Source organism: Carettochelys insculpta, chromosome 17, assembly GCF_033958435.1.
Source record: "Carettochelys insculpta isolate YL-2023 chromosome 17, ASM3395843v1, whole genome shotgun sequence".
NCBI lineage: Eukaryota > Metazoa > Chordata > Testudines > Carettochelyidae > Carettochelys > Carettochelys insculpta.
In genome coordinates, this window is record NC_134153.1 from 24,596,809 (window position 1) to 24,616,103 (window position 19,295).

The following is a 19,295-nucleotide window of genomic DNA, read 5'->3' on the forward strand; positions in this document are numbered from 1 at the left end:
GCCAGTATGATGTGCTCATTGTAGTTTTGTGTGTTTTATGGAAGATAAGAGTATAAAAAGAATCCTGTCCTGGAAATGAAAAATGGTGAGGTAACTAAACAAGAAAATTTAGTCAGGCAAGGCTTGACATGAAAAGAGGAGAGCAGCAAGAAAACAAAATGAATTAATGCAGACTGAAAGATTGTTACAGGTATGTTTTTTGGGAAAAATATCTAATTAGGGTAGTTGGTTAACTGCAGTTAACTTGCACAATTAAAACAAATTGATCCGAACTTAAACAAATGAACAGATAAACAGACTTCTTGTACTGTTAAAAATAAAATATCAACAGTGCTTGTTATTTTTATTGAAATATTTTCAATGTAAAAATAAAAGAAATAGTATCTTTCAGCTTGCCTCATGCATATGATGTGATCTCTTTACTGTAAATTGCACCTTCACAAATGTGGATTTTTTTGTTTGCTTGTTTTGTAACATCACTCAAACAAGAAACTGTAAAATTTGAGGTCCTAAAAGTCCACTCTGTCCTGCTTCTTTTTTCAAGCAATTGCTTGGAGAAACAAGTATATTTGCATTTATTGAGGATAATACTGCCTATTTTTTATTTACAATGTCACTTTAAAGTGGGAATCAGTATTTGTGTGGTACTCTTGTAGCCAACATGGAAAGGTATTTACACACCAGATATGCTACACATTCATATGCCCCTTTATACTTTGGCTACTGTTCCAGGGAGAATACTTCAACACCGATAATGGTCGCTAAAAAAATGTGTTAAATAAATTTGTGACTGAATTCCCAGGGGGAGAATTATGTATCTCCTGTTCTGTTGTACCTACATTCTGCCATATATTTCATTTCGTAGCAATCTCGGATGATGCCCAGCACATGATCATGTTAAGAACACTTTCACTACAAATTTAACAAAACACAAAAAAGACACCCAAAGTGAGATGTCTAAAGAGAGCTATAGCATTCAACCCAAGATTTAAGAATCTCATGTGCCTTCCAGAATCTTAGAGGGAAGAGCTGTGGAGCAATCTTTCAGAAGTCTTAAAAGAGAAACACTTTGATGCAGAAACTAAAGAACCCCAAACATGAGAGAAGCAAATCAATCTTCTGCTGATAGTATCTGCTTCAGATGATGAAAATGAGCAGGCATTGGGCCACGCAGCTTTGGATCGCTATTGAGCAGAATCCATTATCAAAATGGACTTGTCCTCTGGAATGGTGATTGAAGTGTAAAGGGACATATATATCCTTGGCATGTCTGGCACATAAATGTCTTTTGATGTCAGGTATAACAGTGCTATGCAAATGCCTATTCTCACTTTCAGGTGACCTTGTAACTAACAAAAAACCAACAATGACAACAACAAAAAAAAAACAGGCAGCAGCAGCATCTGCAAATGTAAACAAACTTGCTTGGACAATCGGATGAACAGGAAGTAGAGCTAAGTGGACTGGTAGGCTATGACGTTTTATATTGTTTTATTTTTGAATGCAGGATTTTGTTATACATATTCTACATTTATGTGCAACTTTCATGACAGTGATTGCAGTACAGCGTTTTTTCTCTTAATCTTGCTTCCCATGGGACCTTACCTGCCAGCTCTCTGAGTTTACCAAAGTTTGCTTTTCTGAAATCCATTGTCTGTTTTGCTGTTCTCCCTTTTGCTATTGCTTGGAATCATGAACTCTCTGAATTGGAAATAGAGTTGGTCTGATGGAGTGGGTCTGTCCCACAAAAGCTCATCACTGAATAAATAGGGTTAGTCTTTGTTTGTTAGTCTTTAAAGTGCTACATTTCTGTTGCTTTCTTTTGTTGGAGTACAGATTAACACGGCTGCCTCTCTGTTTCTGTGATGTCATGGTCACTTTCTCCTACGCCACTTTCCAATTCTCAGTGAGTTCCTCCGTATTTGTTAAAATCAAATCTAGAACTGCTTCTCCCCCAGTAGCTTTTTCTACCTTCTGAAATAAAAAAATTGTTGTTCATGCAGTCCAAAAACTTTCTGGGTATTCTGTGCCTCACTGTGTTAGTTTCCCAGTGTATGTCTGGATAGTTGAAGTCCCCCCATCACCACCAAGTCCTGTGTTTTGGATAATTTTGTTCATTGTTTACAGAGAGTCTATCTACCTCTTCTACCTGGCTAGGCGGTCTGTAGTGGACCCCTATCACAACATCATCCTTGTGGTTTAGCCCTTTTAACTTAACCCAGAGATTCTCAACATGTCTGTCACCTGCATATATCTACACCTGAGTCCAGGTGTGCACATTTTTTATATATAAGGCAACCCCTCCCTGTTTACCTGCCTATCCTTCCTGAATAAGTTGTACCCTTCTATACCAATATTTCAATCATGCGTATTATCCCACCAAGTTTCTATGATACCAATTATGTCATAGTTGTGTTTATTGGGATTTAAGTTCTTCCTGCTTATTACCCACACTAGTTGTATTTGTATGTAGGCATCTAAGATACTGATTTGCTTCTGCTCCCCAGTTCTGCCTCGTCCCTCTTTTTTCCTCTGCTCTTATAGCCCATGATCCCTCCCATTTCCAATTCAACTGTCAGGTCTCCAGGTTTTTTACTCACCTTGGGGCTTTGGTCACCTGTCCTCATCAAAGCTAGTTTGAAGCCCTCCTCACTAGGTTAGCCAGTCTCAATCCAAATACATCCTTCCCATTCCTCAAAAGGTGAATTCCATTGCTGCTTAGCAGTCCTTCATGGAAGACTTAGATTTAGGTCCGCCTGTGCATCTGGGCACATTGGGCAACAAGTGCTCTCCAGCGATTTCAGTCGGCTCCAAATAATTCTGCCTCCTCCCATGATATACCAATGTTTAATAAGCCTTCCTTAAATGTGGTGCGCCAGGTTTTGAGTGGCCTGCCTCTCTTCCTTCTTCCCTCTGCCGGTATCCATCTCATCGCAGTCTTTGGGTGCAGTTGATGTGGCAGATGCAGAAGAGCATCCCATAATTGAGGAAGCCAAAGTGCTACTGGTGACACCATCCTCGCAGCCAAGCATTCACCTCCAGAATGCACCTGTCTCTGCCTGGGCACCTACCCTGGACAGGAAGGATTGAGGAGAACACCACCTGCACTCCCAACTTGTTTTCCTGTACTCCCAGAGCCTTGTAGTCACGCTTGATCTGCCCAAGGTTACATCCTGCAGTATCATTCATACCCACATGGGTGAGTAGCATGGGGTAGTAGTCAGTAGGCCTGATAATCCTTGAGAGTGCCTCCAAAACATCTCAGATGCGGGCTCCTAGCAGGCAGCATACCTCCTGGGATGACATGTCAGGGCAACAGTGGGTGCCTCTGTCCTCCTCAGAAGAGTCCCACCACCACTACCTTGTGTTTCTTTCTCATAGTGATGGCAGCAGACCTCCCAGCCTTGGGGGTGCAAGGCTTCTCTGATTCACCTGTAGGGGTTGATTCCTTATCTCCTGTATCTCCCATATCCAGAATGGCATAACAGTTTCCCAGTACCACAGTGGGAGGATTGGGAGCAAGAGTAGAGCACTGCCTTCTGCTGGAAGTAACCAGCTGCCAGTGTCCCCCCCCAGCCATCTCTACCTCCACTGATGGTGTCAGCACTCTTTTGTGGTGGGACAGCTATCTTAACCTCAGCTGACTGCACATGAATACTGTCCAGGAATTGCGCATAGAGTCTAATAGTCCTAAGCCTAGCTACCTCTTCCTGCAGCTCCACCACCTGCTTCTTGAGAGCTTTTATCAGAAGACATCTTCCACATTGGATGGGCTCCAGTAGGCAGGAAGGACTTCAGTAGGCAGGAATTCCAAGTCACAGTCCCTGCAAAACCACGCCAGGGTCTAGGTAGACGCATCCCTGGTCAGGAGGTCTGTCTGACTACAAGCGTAGGTGGAGGAGACAGAAGCAGTGCTGGTACATGTTGCGGGTCTTCCTAACGATAGAGGAAACCCTCTGTCAAACTCCCTCTTAAAACTGACCTGTCTGCAGCCCCCTGCCCGCTTCACTCCCCTGGGTGGTTCAGACTCTGGCTTTGAAAGCCTGTAAACCTCAGTCGCCTCCCCCTCATTAGTCACACACAGGGGAAGCTGATCAAAGGCAATCAAGGGAAGAAGGGATCGAAAAGATTCCAGCCCTCCCAGGCACACAATCCCAACTGCCACAGTAACTGAAACTGAAATCACCTCAATCGGAAAGCAAAATGGAAACAGTCAGGCAAATGCAATGTGGTAGTTTGGGATATAGTTTTTTGTATAAAAGTTCTAGATAATGCAAAAATGGAACTAGCTCTCCTCTCACCACCTCCTCTAAACTCTCTTCTCAAAATTCCCTCCTGTTTGCAACCTCCTCTGGTCACTTACAAGCAGGCTTTATAGGCTCTGCCCTTTCTGATTAATAGCCCCACCCCCTGGCTACTGCTTGACCACTGAGCAGAGATTTCCAGATTTCAAACCATAACTGTCAGCCTCAGCACATGGTCTTTCAGAGAAGCAGCTCAGCACATGGATGTCCAAAAACACACACACAAACAAGCCCAGTACACAGTCACAAGTAACCCTCATGCACAAACACATGTGCTCCAGACAGGCACTTACCCGGAGGTCCTGTGATCTGTTCCTCCTTCATCTGGAGAGCACCCTTCTCAAAACTCCCTCCTGTTCGCAAGGATGTTAAGGGCTCAGATAAGAGGGTTTGGGAGAGGGGAGGACAGAAGCGGTAGGAGAATGAGGGTAGCAAAGGAAGCATGCTGTCCTGTCAGCCCTGCATTCTGTCTTCTGCATGTGTGCTGGGATCCAGAAGAGCTGTATCTCTCTCCAGGGAGATGAGCCCCTGGCCTTGTCTGCTTTGTGTTCTAGGATTTGAGGGCCCCCAGTTTGCTTGGGATCCTGAGCCCCTCTTCTTGTCCTGCCATGTGTATGGGAGTCTGTGGTTGGAAGGACTGAAGCTAATGCAAACTTAGCCATCTAAAACCCAGAAAATTAGAACTTACTGTAGTACATCTCTTGGAGATGGGAGCCTGGGAAAGGGGCCTGGTTAGCAAGAGGAGGAACAGACAGAGTGGACCTGGGGCATAAATTTCCTGTCAGCTAAATTGATGTTTAGAACAAAATGGGTGGGATTTCTTAAATTTTTAATGAATATATTTGTTAAACCAAAGGTATTGTGTGTCTTACTATTGCAGGCAGTTGAAATACCTATGACTTGTGGGTGTTTGGGCTTTTTTTTCCTCATCTTTCTCCTTTAAAGGATGTTCAGTCACAATTTTTTATTTTTATTTGAGCATGTCATTAGGTTTGATTACTATAATTTGTTTTCTAATTGAGTGATGATTTGTGGTATATTATTCACATGCAGTGACAAACCAATGGACTTTATAAAATGTAGAAAACATCCAGCAAAAATATCCCATGTTTCAGATTTAATTCAGAGAGCCACCAGAAACTGTTTTCACTGAAGTTTGGAGAACTACTCAATATACATCACACTCTGGTCTGTCATTTTTAATAATAATTATGAGTGGAATTATAGTTACCTGAAACTCATCAGTAATCAAGTTGCTTATAAAAGTTTTAGATCTTGATTGTGAAAATATGCACACTGGTGAATAATCCCATTTAATTAAATAGGACTACTCAAAGGCATTAGGGCCCTTGCCTGTGAAGCAGTTGCTAGAATTCTTTCTACCATGCACAGTATTCTTGGTGTAAATGAGGTCACATATTTTGAGGCCTTTTTGTCTAATGTTGACTATTTTCCAAGCATCTAAATTAAAATTTACCGTGAGAGATTTTAAGATTAAATTCTCGTGCTTTGTGTACTTACTGTCTGTGAATTCAAACATAAGGTAATTATCACATTAGAGATGTATTACGTACTTGGAAAATAGCAGCTTCCTTTTAAAGCTATGTCTACACTAGCGCGATCCGTTGACAGCAGCTACTTTTGGAAGAGATCTGGCAAAACTTCTGTCGACCAATCATATCCATGCACAAAAGTGGATCAAAAAAGTGATCCACTCTGTCGACAGAGAGCCGACAAACTTCCTGGTCACGCTCTCAACAGAAGGGCCAGCCGGAAGCTCAGCAAACAGGGCTACCCAGTGAACCAGAGGGTCTACATGGCATTTTTATCAACAGACTGCTGTCGAAGGTGGTGTTCTTCATTGCAGAGAGACAGAATGCCGTCAGCAGAAGTGCCAAGTTTTGTTGACAGACTGTCGACAAAACACATTTTGTGTGTAGATGTGCACGAGTTTTGTTCACAAAACTCTCTAGTATACACACAGCCTATGTGTATGGCCTAGCCACAGGAGGAGGGACACATACCGTGTGCTTTAAAATCTCTGGGAGGCTATCTTAACTGAACATTTCCTTCACATTTTTCACTTTTTATTAAATAAACAGCACACATTTATCACTTAAAAATCTGTTTGCTTCACATCAGTGGCTTTGATGTGCCTTCGTTTTTTTTCAGGATAGGTAGTCTGTATTCAAGTCAAAGGCTTAAAGAGAACCTCTTTCTTCATTCCAGTGTACGGTAGGGCTAGAGAGAGGAGAGCCAGAAGCCTGAAAAAGCAAAGGAGAACTGTGCTGAAGTTGTGATCTAAACGTAGGACATCTTCACAGCATGACAGGAGAGTTTGAATAGTGCTTTGTAGAGCCAGGAGCCATAGCTATGGAGTAGACCTGACTTAGTATAAACAAATTAATATATTTGTTTTTCACTGAATTTTTATTGGTAAATTGCATTAAAATTACAACATAAATAGCAAGGATTATCTCTTTTTTTTTTTTTTTGGTAGTGCAGATGAAGGGTAGGAGTAGTCACTGCACTTGCTCTGCCTCTTACTGCTGTTAGGTGAGTTTGCCAGTAAACTTGACTGTTCTGGTTTTCTGGCATAAAGAGGGTGGAGACTTGCATATATTAGATAGGTGGTAACCCTTCTGAGAATTAAGAGATCTTCTCTTTCAGAGTGGGGAAGTGGAGAGGGATGACCAAATGAAACAAGAATGACAGCCAGGTGTGATGGTGTATGTTGGGTACTATATGAGTAGCTAATAAGGAGAGCTGATTTATACTCAGGCAAAATGGAAACAGTTACAAGGAAAACAAGTGTTGGGTGTTTATCCTCAATATATTGTATATGCATGCCAAAAATACAGTTTGATTTTAGACTTTACTATTGGGTTTTAAATGTTTGCCTTGCTTCCTCATTCAGATTAAAGGCCCAGCTCCTACTATGGCCAATATTGGGCCAAGATCAGGACCTGTCAGTGGATTTGCCATGAAATCACAGCTACAGATTACAGGTAGGTGTTTGGTTCTTTTATTTTGTTTCTAAAGATTAAATGTTTTCTCCCAGTTTCTGGGAAAGAGAGTAATGCAACGGTTGTGTACAGAATTAAGATGCTTGAGGCACTGTGTTGTGTTTCAGGATGTTTTGGGTTTTGAAGAGGATAACTTTGTTCTTCATTGAAACCAATAGGGTTGTTCTTGTTCCTTGACAGAAATGCCATCTTGTTAATGACATATTGTTAGGTGTATCTCTTCCTTCATAAAATCTAATTTGATAACATGATGATAACCCGACAGGGGAAATGCCTTTATTTTTTTTCATTTTCCTGTGTACACTTATATTTAAAGGGAAATTGTTGGGTTAAAATTGTAGACATAAAACATTTGCCTTATTGGTAACTCTTATAAATAAAAGTGATTAAATCTTTATATTTTTGTTACTTATATAAATATACTCTATATTTGCAGCTGGGCAAACTTAAACTGCTTTCTTTCTAGCAATGTTCTCTTGTTGGTTTTCATGTGATAGTAAGTTATAGCTATGGGGTTGCGGGTACTATAGGAGATTATTTTTAAATACAAAGTTGCGCATTTAAATTTTGAGGCAGGTTCCTTAGAGAGAGCAAAAAGCAGTGGATTTGTCTGTGGTGTGTGAATGCATAATACTTCCCCAGCAGTGCTACAACTGATAACTTGTAGATTCAGCTTCATAGCTTTCATTGTGGTGCACCTGACATTATTACTGAAATGTCAGAAAGCAAATTCTGCACCACACTCATGGATGCAGAAGATATTGCTGATAGAATTAGTATGGATTATCTGTGTAGTGAAGTAATATGTAGTCTTTTTTTTTTTGTGTTCACCTCTGTGTGTGCTTAGAAGGCTGACCGTATAACATGTTCAGCAAAGATTTGGAACAGAGTCTGAGGTGGTTCTGCTGCTTTGGATATTCACTGTCAGTCCTCCTGTAGAGAGTCAATAGGGCTGGAACTTACTTCTGTCATGAAACTTGTGGAGTGTTCGTGGAGTAATAGCTGCACCTATATAACCTATGGAGCTGGATTCCTTTCCACCACTACCCACCTTTTTCCAGAAAGACACAACGAACGGCTATATAGAAATTACATAGATTTGCGCTTGGGAAGGATGGAAAAAGTAGACTGAAAAAGCAGAGAGAAAAAGGCACAAAGAAATTCCAAGGAGAGTGGTACAGCAGTAGCTAGAGGCAATGGATCTTAGATAGGAATAATTTTGGCCCTTTATTGAGTGGCCCAGAAGGAGTACTTCACCCTCTGATTTCAGAAAGCAGCATAGACCAGTTTCAGAGTGTGCTACATTCACTCTTCTGTCTGATTTAAGGAGAGCTGTGTAAGACCATGGAATATGGTTTTTGGATAGTAGTAAAGTATTAGTACAGGGTGGGGGGCAAGGCCACTTTCCAGAAAGAGGGACAGGTTAATTTAAAAATAAATTATGAAAAACCTGATGATGAAGACTTCAGCACATAGTGAGAAACTAGGATATTTTATGTATGAAAAAAAATCAGAACATTGTTTTGAAGTGAAATACTGAAAAGTCAGGAAATGACAGAAATAAGTTTTCTATTGCAACATAATTCAGATCCCTTATGACTGTGCAAGGACATATACTTTCAAATTTCCTTTTGGCCCATGGATGATACCTCAGATTTGTGGTGGTAGGTCAGCACTTCCAGTTCACATATTTTCATTTGGTCTTGCCGCTGTGCCTCCCATCTTTGCAAATGTACGGTGGCAGTTGCAGCTTTCCTGTGCTGGAACTGGATACAAGCTTTCTTTATCTGGACAACTGGCTCATCAAGAGCAAGTCCAGAAAGTAGGTCCTGAATCACTTAATATTAGTAAGATCCACAGTCTTACATTTATGTCTTATCCTAAATGTGACCAAGTCCACGTTGACCTGCACAAAAAGTATTACGTTCATTAGGGCCCTCGTCAATTCTCTGACGGCTACAGCCTCTCTGCCTGAGGCATGCTTCCAGGCCTTGGTGAGCATCCGCAATGGCTTCAACCAAACCCCAACCACTACAGTACAGACCTATGTAAGATTCTTGGGTCACATGGCCGCCTGCACTCCTGTTCTGCATCTTGCTTGGTTACATCTTTGCCTGCTGCAGGCTTGGCTGGCATTAGTATTCCAGTCCTCCAGGGATTCTCTGGATCAGCTAATCACCCTTCTTCTAGCAACTCTAGACTCCCTCTACTGGTGGCTTTACCCATAAGTGGTGTGTTCAGTGGTGCCCTGCACCAAGCCCCAACCAGCTATATCTCTGATCACAGGTGTATTGGACACATGTCGGAGGGTGTACCCAGAGAACCTCCATACCCAGGGTTTATGCTCTCAGCTAGAGCTGCCGCTGCACATCAGTGTCAGAGAGCTGAGGGTGATTTGCCTGGCCTGCCATGTGTTCTTGCATCATATGCAAGGCAAGCGTGCCTTGGTTCTTATGGAGAACACTGCAGCAACGTTTTCTATCAACCGAGGGTGATGCTTTCCCTCTCTCTCATGCCAGGAAGCTTTCCCATTGTGGGACTTCTTCATAGCCCACCACTTATGACTGCAAGCTGCATTTCCAGTTGTGGATGCCTGTCCAAGCCTCTTCGGAAGTGTGTCCCCCGTATGACACCCAGTACTAAATGAGACCTTAATCTGGTCCTTTCCTGGATCGTGGCACCATCATTTGAGCCCAAAGCTACCTGTTCTCTCACTTACCTCTCTTATAAATTGTCCTTCGTGGTGGTTATAACATCAGCTAGATGGATATCAGAGCTGTGAGCACTCACCTTGGAGCCCCTGTGCACTGTATTTTTTACAAAGACAGGGTGCAGCTGTGTCCACACCTGCCGTTCCTACCAAATGTAGTGTCATCCTTTTATGTCAATCAGGACATTTTTCTGCCCATCTTCTTCCCAAAATTCCATGCTACCAATAGGGAGCAAGTGCTACATGGCTTGGATGTAAGGTGTGCCCTAGCCTTTACAACAAATGCACCGAGCCATTTCACAGATCGCCACGGGTCTTTGTAGTTGAAAGGATGAAAGAACTCCCAGTTATAGCCCAGCATCTCTTGTCCTGGATTATGCCATGCATTAAAATCTGATATGATCCGGCCAGTCTGCCAGCTCTGCTACTGACAGTCTACTCAACAAGAACTCAGCAGAGCTTTTGATACGGTCTCCCACAACATTCTTGTCCATAAGTTAAGGAAATGTGGGTTGGATCCTTGGACTATAAGATGGATAGAAAGCTGGATTGACGGCCGGGCCCAATGGGTAGTGGTCAGTGGCTCAATATCTGGATGGTGGTCTGTTTCAATCAGAGTGCCGCAAGGCTCGGTTCTGGGGCTGGTGTTATTTAACATCTTTATTAATGACCTGGATGAGAGACTGTATTGCACCCTCAGCAAGTTTGCAGATGACACAAAACTAGGGGGAGAAGTAAATATGTTGGAGGGTAGAGAGAGAATTCAGAGTGACCTGGATAAATTGAAGGACTGGACCAAAAGAAGTCTGATGTGGTTCAATAAGGAGAAGTGTAGAGTCCTGCACCTGGGGCGGAAGAATCCCAAATATTGTTACAGGCTGAGGACGGACTGGCTCAGCAGTAGTACGATGGAAAGGGACCTAGGGGTTATGGTGGATGAAAGGCTGGATGTGAGTAAACAGTGTGCCCTTGTAGCCAAGAAAGCTAACGGCATACTGGGGTGCATTAGGAGGAGCATTTCGAGCACATCTAAGAAGTAGTTATTCCCTTTATTCGGCACTGGTGAGGCCACATCTTGAATTTTGTGTCCAGTTTTGGGACCCCCAGTATAAAAAGGATGTGGGTGTGCTGGAGCATGTTCAGTGGAGGGCAACAAAAATGATTAAGGGTCTGGAACACAAGACCTATGAGGATAGGCTGAGGGATTTGGGCTTGTTTAGTTTACAGAAGAGAAGACTGAGGGGTGATTTAATAGCAGCCTTCAACTTCCTGAAGGGGAGCTCTAAAGAGGAGGGTGAGAAATTGTTCTCTGTGGTGTCAGATGGCAGAACAAAGAGTAATGGTCTGAAGTTGAAGAGGGAGAGGTGTAGGCTAGATATTAGGAAAAACTACTTCACCAGGAGCATGATGAAGCACTGGAATGTGTTGCCTAGAGAGGTGGTGGATTCTCCATCCCTTGAGGTTTTTAAGTCCCGGCTGGACAAGGTCCTGGCTGGGATGACTTAGTGATGGTTGATCCTGCTTGAAGCAGGGTGCTGGACTAGATGACCTCCTGAGGTCCCTTCCAGCCCTGTGATTCTGTGAACTTAGGTATCTGCAGCAGCGTTCCTGGCTCAGTTCCTATCCCAGGGATATTGAAAGCAGCAACATGGTCCTCCATATGTACTTTTACCACACATTACACCATCATCCAGCAGACGTGGGTTGATGTTGCATTCAGCAGGGCAATTCTTCAATCAACAGCTCATTGAAGTCCTACCCCTCCTCCATGCAAATTGCTGGAAGTTAAATTTTGGTAAGTCATATATACGTATGAGCAAGCACTCAAACAAGAAAAACACAGTTACCTACGTTTTGTAATAGTCATTCTTCAAGATGTGTTGCTCATGTCCATTGCAGACCCTCCCACCTCCCCTCTGGCAGAATCTATATATGCTTTTATAGAGGTTTCACTCTAGGAGGCTTCACAGCCAACCTGACATATACTGCTAGGGAAAATTTTCTGATGGCTATGAACATGGTGCCTACACACACATTAGAATGGTCATGAACAACACATCTTGAAGAAGAAAGTTACAAAAGTAACTTTTTTTTCTTTAATTTGTTCACATTTCAGTTCAGCCTCCCATATCTCTTCCTCCTAACCTTATGATTCAGCATCAGTTCAATTTTGCATCCAGCGCTCTATTCCCTGCTTCTCACAGCATGGATGCCTGATAATTAGATGAGGTGGAGGAATGACGTTTGGAGATAGTTCAGCAAATTTTGCTTAGTACTGGTTGAACTTCTCTACTTCGCTGAGTGGTGCTGAATGGGAGAATTTGCTGGACCATGGGAGGTCAGTATGATCTAGCAGCATTACCAACACTTCCACTGCATTCTGGGCCCTTAGGAGACACCGAGGGGTAAATTACAGCTAAATAACAACACAGAACACCGAGAGCCAGGACAGGTGTCTGTAAACAACTTTGTGGGATCATGGCAAATTTGACCACACTCATAAGTGGTTATCTGGCTAACTAAAATCATGTCAGATTATGGCTCTTGGTGGGTGAGAGTGTGCTGATCTAGAGAGTTTCAACCTGTAGTACGAAGCCCTGCACTAGGGTTGTCTGTTTGACTAAGTGGTTGTTGATGTGATTGTTAGCCTGGTAAGTTCAGCTTAAGATGGTTTGTATCCAGGAAGGACATCTTAGAGTACCTGTTACACCTTCAGTTTTCTGGTCTTACACTTAGTTCATTGATAGTACATCTGGCAGCCATCTTGGCATTTGATCCACCTGTCCATGGAAAGTCAGTGTGGTTAAACTGCATGGTAGTGTGAGGGTCTTGAAAGAGAGATGCTTGTCCTTACCTGTCAGTGAAATAATTGATTCCTCTGTGGGACTTCAGTACTTCCTTCGCAGTTTTTATGGGACCCGTGTTTGAGCCTCTGACAACTTTTGCCCTTTGGTGTCAGAAAACTGTTTTCCTTATAGCAGTAACATCTGCAAGGAGAGGGTGAGAGTTGCAGGCTTTGATGGCAGTCTGTCCTATTTACAGTTTTTTCCAGAGACAAAGTAACTGTGCAATGTCACCCAGCATTTTTATCTAAAGTGATTTCTGAGTTTCACTTCAATAAAGTTATTTATCTACTCATGTTCTTTTCTATGCGACATTAAACCCCAGATAAGTAGCCTCTTCAGACACGGATGTCAGGTGAGGTTTAGCTTTTTATATAAACGGAATCTTTCTGTTCTTCATCTCATCTGTTTATTTTATATTTGGGCCGAATGAAGGGGAAGTAGTCTATTCACAAACAGCCTCCAAGTAGATAACTTCTTTTATAATGATAACATGCTACAGTAAACGCTTTCATATCCAACATTCTATTATCCAGAACTCTCAGATAACTGGCATTTTAACCATAAGTAAATTTCAATTGTTTTCCAAAAGTACAATATAGTGAGAATAAATACAGCAAAGTTTACAGTGTATGTTACTACTTTTGCTGGTAAATAAAATACCCTGCATACATTTTTGTTTGTTTTTAAATATCTAATCTTGGTTTTCTTTAGTGTTATGCATTGCTAGGTGTACCTCTCTATTATCCAGAATATTTTACTATCTGGCAACCTCCCAGTCCCTGGGTTGCCGGATATGAAAGAGTTTTTACTGTAAGTAGCTTAGACGGTAACCCTTCAAGGGTGTGTGCTCATTCCACAAAGGCCCAGGCAACACTGATGCCTCTTTAAAAGTCTAGTCTATGCTAGAAGTGCTGGAGTGCTGTGACTGATAGGAGAGAGACTCTCCACATTCTACCAGTCAGCTTCTACCATTGAAGTTCTCCTTCTGAGTTCAGCTCATATTTTGCTAGGAGTTAGTACACTCATGGGTGGAAGACTGGAACACCGCTGGCTCCAAAGAGCCCTGTGGACCAGGGTTCAGGACCCATGGTCCCTGACAGCATCACACCTTGAAGAACAACTGTTACAGTAAGTACCATCTGTAGCTGAATGCAGTAATATGATATAAATTTCAAATCACAAAAAAGTAACTGTTTGGATGTGCATTTTTAAATGCACTGGTGAAGTCTCTGCTATAGTCCTCCTTAGCAGTTACATGTGCCATCTTATCCAAGCAAGGTAGGATGAATCAAGGCAGGTACCTGCAGCATGAGGCCGTGCCTGAACATTGCAGCTTCTTTGAAGAGGGCAACGGGCACCTTCATAGCTAAGTATGTGCTGGAGAAACCAAACACATTAGCTTTCTGGAGGTCAGCTACATCTGTAACCCTCTAGCTATGTTAGTGTGAGAAGACATTCATATATTCATCTGGTGTGTTCTCTCTGCTCTCAAGAGCAGCTGAATTCTTAATCCAGTTCCTGCATCAAATTCTTCTTCAGTCTGAAATCATAATGCCCCAAATCGTGATTTGTCATCTTAGTCTTCAAGTTCAAGGTAAAGATAATTCTTGTGCAATAGTCTTTGGGGTTTTTTATTTGAGTTATGTTACGTATCAATGTATCATAGCCATATCTACTTTCTATACAAAAGAGAACAATGTGTGTGTTTTTAACAAATCAGTTGTTACAGGGATATAGCTAGTTTTCAAAGTGGATTTTTAGTCAACAGCTTATTGAACAGAATATAATAATCATTGTTCTCCCTCTTTTTAACAGTTATTTCAGCAAAATTAAAGGAAAATAAAAATAAATGGTTTGGACCGAGCCCTTATGTGGAAGTCTCAGTAGATGGACAGTCAAAGAAGACAGAAAAATGCAACAATACAAATAGTCCGAAGTGGAAGCAACATCTTACAGTGTAGGTTTGAAGCTGTTTTTGCTTTACAGATCCATTTATAAAAAATTAATTTCACATTATTGGCAGTTAATGTAAAATGATTTCTAAACAATGCATTCTGTTTTTCGTATGTAATCTGTATGCTATAATATGTATCATTTACGTAAGTGCTGTGTGTTAGCTTGTGCCATGGAAGGGATACGGTGTTAATTCATAAATATATACTATATTAGCACATAAGATATGCAAATTAAGCTGCTTTTTTACGTATGTCAAAAGTAAGGAAAATTTTAAGAGCATAATACCTGTATATTTTGTATACATATAAAAACACTAAGATTCCAGGAGCCAGTGTATCAGAATCTGTTTTTGTTTTTTAATCTTGACAGCCTCCTTACTTTGGATATTATAAATGAAAAAATCTTTACTCTCCAGGTTTGTCAACCAGCATGTATCCAGTACATCACCATTTTCTGCACATTGATCCTATTCAGGCCACACTGGAACAGGATAAATGTGTATCCATTGTACTGGAGTTGTGAACTAAGGCTATTGGTAGAGCGGAGCAAAGAATGTGTAATGTGTTTTGTTGAATGTTTTGATACTCAGAGTTTGGTTTAGTTCCCATTTGCAATGGAGCCTTGAGTCTGTTGTGTAATCCTGGAAAACCTTGAATCCCCAGTTCTGTGGCAATCCAGTTGATGGTCTGCTCCAAAGCTGTGGTCTCTGGAAGTTTGGTCTGCTGAAGGTCTAGGAACTGGTGCTTCTGTGCTGTTGGACTGGTAGGCAACTTTGCAGGAAATCATTTAGATTTCTTTCAGAATCCTACTTGGGTCCTGTCAGAATTTTGTCAAAATCGAGTTATCTTTGTGCAATGATTAGATTTCAGTGAATTGACAATTCGCAGTGAAATGAGTTCTTTTGTGTTTTTTTTTTTCTGGTCAGTTCTAGCTGTTAGGTTGCTGTGGTAGCCACAGATGACTTTTGCTCCTTGAATGTCCTAAAATTAGTAAAATATACATACAATTTAATTGTTCCTGTTGTTTTCTTCCATGGTACCTTGGAGAAGAAAGGAGGCCAAAATAAGCTTATAGTCTTTCAATGCCAGTTAACCCTTCCACTAAAGATCTGTGCTGCTGTCATTTCAGTGGAATGTGATCGGAATCAGTAAAGGCATGATCACAAGAGCTGGAATGTATGTTGAAGTGTTTGTTGACAGTGGCATGAAGAGCTATAAAAAGACTTAATCGTCACTAGATCAATAGTACAGCAATAATGACATAAGGTAGTAATGGGCAGAAGCAATGACAAAAAAAGATATTTTTTCTAATTCTATTTTTTTTAGATGATGGAACCACATCTGCACACAGTATTCAAAATGTAGATATATCGTATTTATATAGAGGCAATATGTATTTTCTGTCTTATTACCTAACTCTTTCTTAATTGTTCCCAACACTGTTCACTTTTTTGGCTATTCACATTATCAGTGCACATTGAGTGAAAGTTTTAAACACCTATCAGCAATGATTCCATGATCTCTTTTTAGTGGTAACAGATACTTTAGACCCCATCTTATATGCATGATTGGTATTATGTTTTCCGGTGTGCATTCCTTTGTATTTATCAGAATTGAATAGGTTACAAACCACAGTTAGCAGTTCTGTAGTTTCACGTTTGAGTTCCTTCAGAATTCTTGGGGAAAAGCCATCAGGTCCTGGTGACTTATTACTGTTGGTTTGTTCCAAAACCTGCTCTAATGACATCTTTTGCCTTTTTTCATTTTTTCACTTTCGCTACATGCAAGCAGTCCAGCTCCTCCCTGCTGCAGAGGAAAAATGGTTTAATATCTTCAGGGGTCTGCCTTATTGATATAGAGGATTCCCTTTTTTCACCATGGTGACTGGGTTTGTGTGCTGCCACCCCCTCCCCACAGTCCCATGCTCATCCACTCATAATTGAAACTCTAGGAAGAGAGAGCAAGCCAAATCTGTCTTTTACACCTCCATTTTAAATGAGTGCCTGGAGAGAGACCTGTACCTATTGTGGGAAGACCAGACCAGACTGGACCAGAGCAAAGTTGCCACTGTGATGGAGTGCAGTCACAGAGAATCTTTTGGGATGTTCCCTGACGTGCTGATCATACCATTGATACCTGCCTTCTGATTCTTACTCCCCAACCTCTATCCTGCTGAGCCAGTTCCTCAGGTCTCCCACAGCCAAGGCACAATTATAAATAAGAGTTTTTATGAAGCAAAACAGTAGGATTTAAGTGCTTATAAGAAAACGGGCAGATCAAAATGAGTTAGTGTATTAAACTAAAAGAAAATGCATAGTTAATTCTGTTCCACTAAGAATCTAGTTACATGTGGGTTCTTACCCTAAATAGCTGTTTTTCTGTCGGATGAAAGCTTCGGATCAGAAATAATCTTATCCTGACCTGGGTCTTCAGTTCATTGTAAAACCCTTCTGTCTCTCTCTTTACAGTGTGTCAGGCAATTTCCAAGGTAGTCTGAATACAAACATAGAGGAACCCTAGGGCCTCTTTATATTCTTGCCCCCGTGGAAGGACTTCTTTTATTCCCAGTGTGTGAAACATGTCCAAGATAGAGGTTGTCACATAAGTCTCTGTCCTTTTAGGCCATCAGCAATTATTTATTTGCTGGTGTCTACATAGACAGCTAAGTTCTTCAGACGTGGATTGGCCCCCGTTAAAGGCCCTTTTTCAGCTAAATACTGCTATCTTCTCACAAGCCACCATGTTCTACCAATACTCAGGGAAGAGCCCGCTTTGTGTTTCTGTGCCAGGAACCAATCCGACTCTGGGACTTCTGCACCAGTCACAAGATCTCTCTGGGAACCAACAATGCTGTAGTAAATTGCTTGAGCAGAGAGTTCTCTTCTCACCACAGGTGGGCTCTCCACCCAGAGGTAGCCTCCGAGCTTTTCAGAGTTTGGAGAACTCCGCAAGTGGATCTGTTTGCCACCAGGCAGAACACAAAATGTTGTAAGTTCTGTTCCAGGTTGGGGAGGGAGCAAGTCTCCCTAACAGACATGTTTTTCTTCCATGAGTCTGAGACCTCTTCTGTGTGTTTCCCTCATTTCCCCTTATCAGCAAGGTCCTGCAACAGATTAAATAAGACGAGGCATGGGTGATTCTCATTGCCCCAGTGTGGCCCCACCAACAGCTGGTTCAACACCTTACTGAGCTTCGTGGAGACTATCTACCCCCCCGCCCCAACCCCTTTCCCCTGTACATGGACCTTCTGTCGCAAGATCAGGGGCATCTACTTCATCCAGACCTTTGGCCACTTCATCTCACAGTGTGGTTGCTTCACGGATGAACCCAGATGAGCAAGTCTGCTCTCTGGTGGTCCAGCAGGGGCTTCTTGAAAGCAGAAAACCTTCCACTCCATCTGATTATGCTACCAAATGGAAGTGTTTTTCTGTCTAGGCTTCCTGAGAGAGCTTAGAACTGATTGATCCCCTGCTTTCCTCTATTTTGAACTATCTGTTGCACGTCGAGCATGAGGGCTTGACGTTAGCCTCTGTTTGAGTATGCTTGGTGGTCATCTTCATGTTTTGTTCCCCTTTGCAGTGCCACTCCATCTTCTCCCATGAGGTCACAGCCAGATTTCTTAGGGGCCTGGAGAAACTATTTCTGCAGGCCTTAGCCCAGTTCCCCAGTGGGACCTTAATCTGGTCCTGTCCAGTCTGACCGGAACTTCCTTCAAGCCACTGGCTTCTTGCTCCCTTCTGTGTCCGTTTGTAAAGGTCCATTTTCCAGTGACTGTTATGTCATCCAGACATGTCTCAAGAGCTCTGTGGCTTGATATCTGAGCATCCATACATGGCCTTTAAGAAAAAGGTTCAGCTTCAACCAAACCATGCTTTTCTCCTGAAAGTGCTGTCGGCTTTCCATGTTAATCAGGACATCTTCCTCCTGGTTTTCTTCCCTAAGCCTCGTACAACCAGTGTTCAGAGAGTGCTTGCCTTCTCTTCTATCTGGAGTGGATCAAGCCCTTCCACAGATCATCAACTCTTTGTAGTATATGTATAATGAGTTAAGAGCCTCCCTGTGTTCTCTCAGGATTTCCAGAAGGATCACCAATTGCATCTGTTCTTGCTATGAGTTACTATTAGGGATCACTCCACTAGCGCTCGGGTCACTTCTATAGCCTTCTTTGCTCATGTCTCCATTCAGGATATCTATAAGGCTACAACATGATTGTCCATCCATATGTTTATGTTCCATTATGCCATCACGCAGCAGGTGAGGGATGACACAAGCTTCAAGGGGGCTGTCTTGCAATTGGCATGTTTTTAATAGAACTCCTCATGCCTCCACAGACGCTGCTTGGAGTCACCTACGTTGAATGGACAGGAGCAATCACCTGAAGTAAAGATAGTTATCTGTTTCCATAGCTGATGTTTTTCAAGATATGTTTTTTTTGTCCATTGAACTTCCCATAC

At 42.1% G+C, this 19,295-nt stretch overlaps 1 protein-coding gene across 2 annotated transcripts in view; it reads left to right on the forward strand.

Moving 5' to 3' along the window:
- ITCH (itchy E3 ubiquitin protein ligase) overlaps window positions 1-19,295 on the forward strand; it is a 102,095-nt gene that overhangs the window by 17,845 nt on the left and 64,955 nt on the right. Inside the window, exons 2-4 of one of the 2 annotated variants that reach the window (XM_075012134.1) lie at window positions 2,938-3,199; window positions 7,222-7,312; window positions 14,702-14,843. In XM_075012134.1, coding sequence (XP_074868235.1) covers window positions 7,243-7,312; window positions 14,702-14,843 — 212 coding nt within the window. In that variant the 5' untranslated portion in view covers window positions 2,938-3,199; window positions 7,222-7,242. The remainder of the gene's footprint in view (window positions 1-2,937; window positions 3,200-7,221; window positions 7,313-14,701; window positions 14,844-19,295) is intronic. The other variant, XM_075012133.1, reaches the window with a different exon arrangement.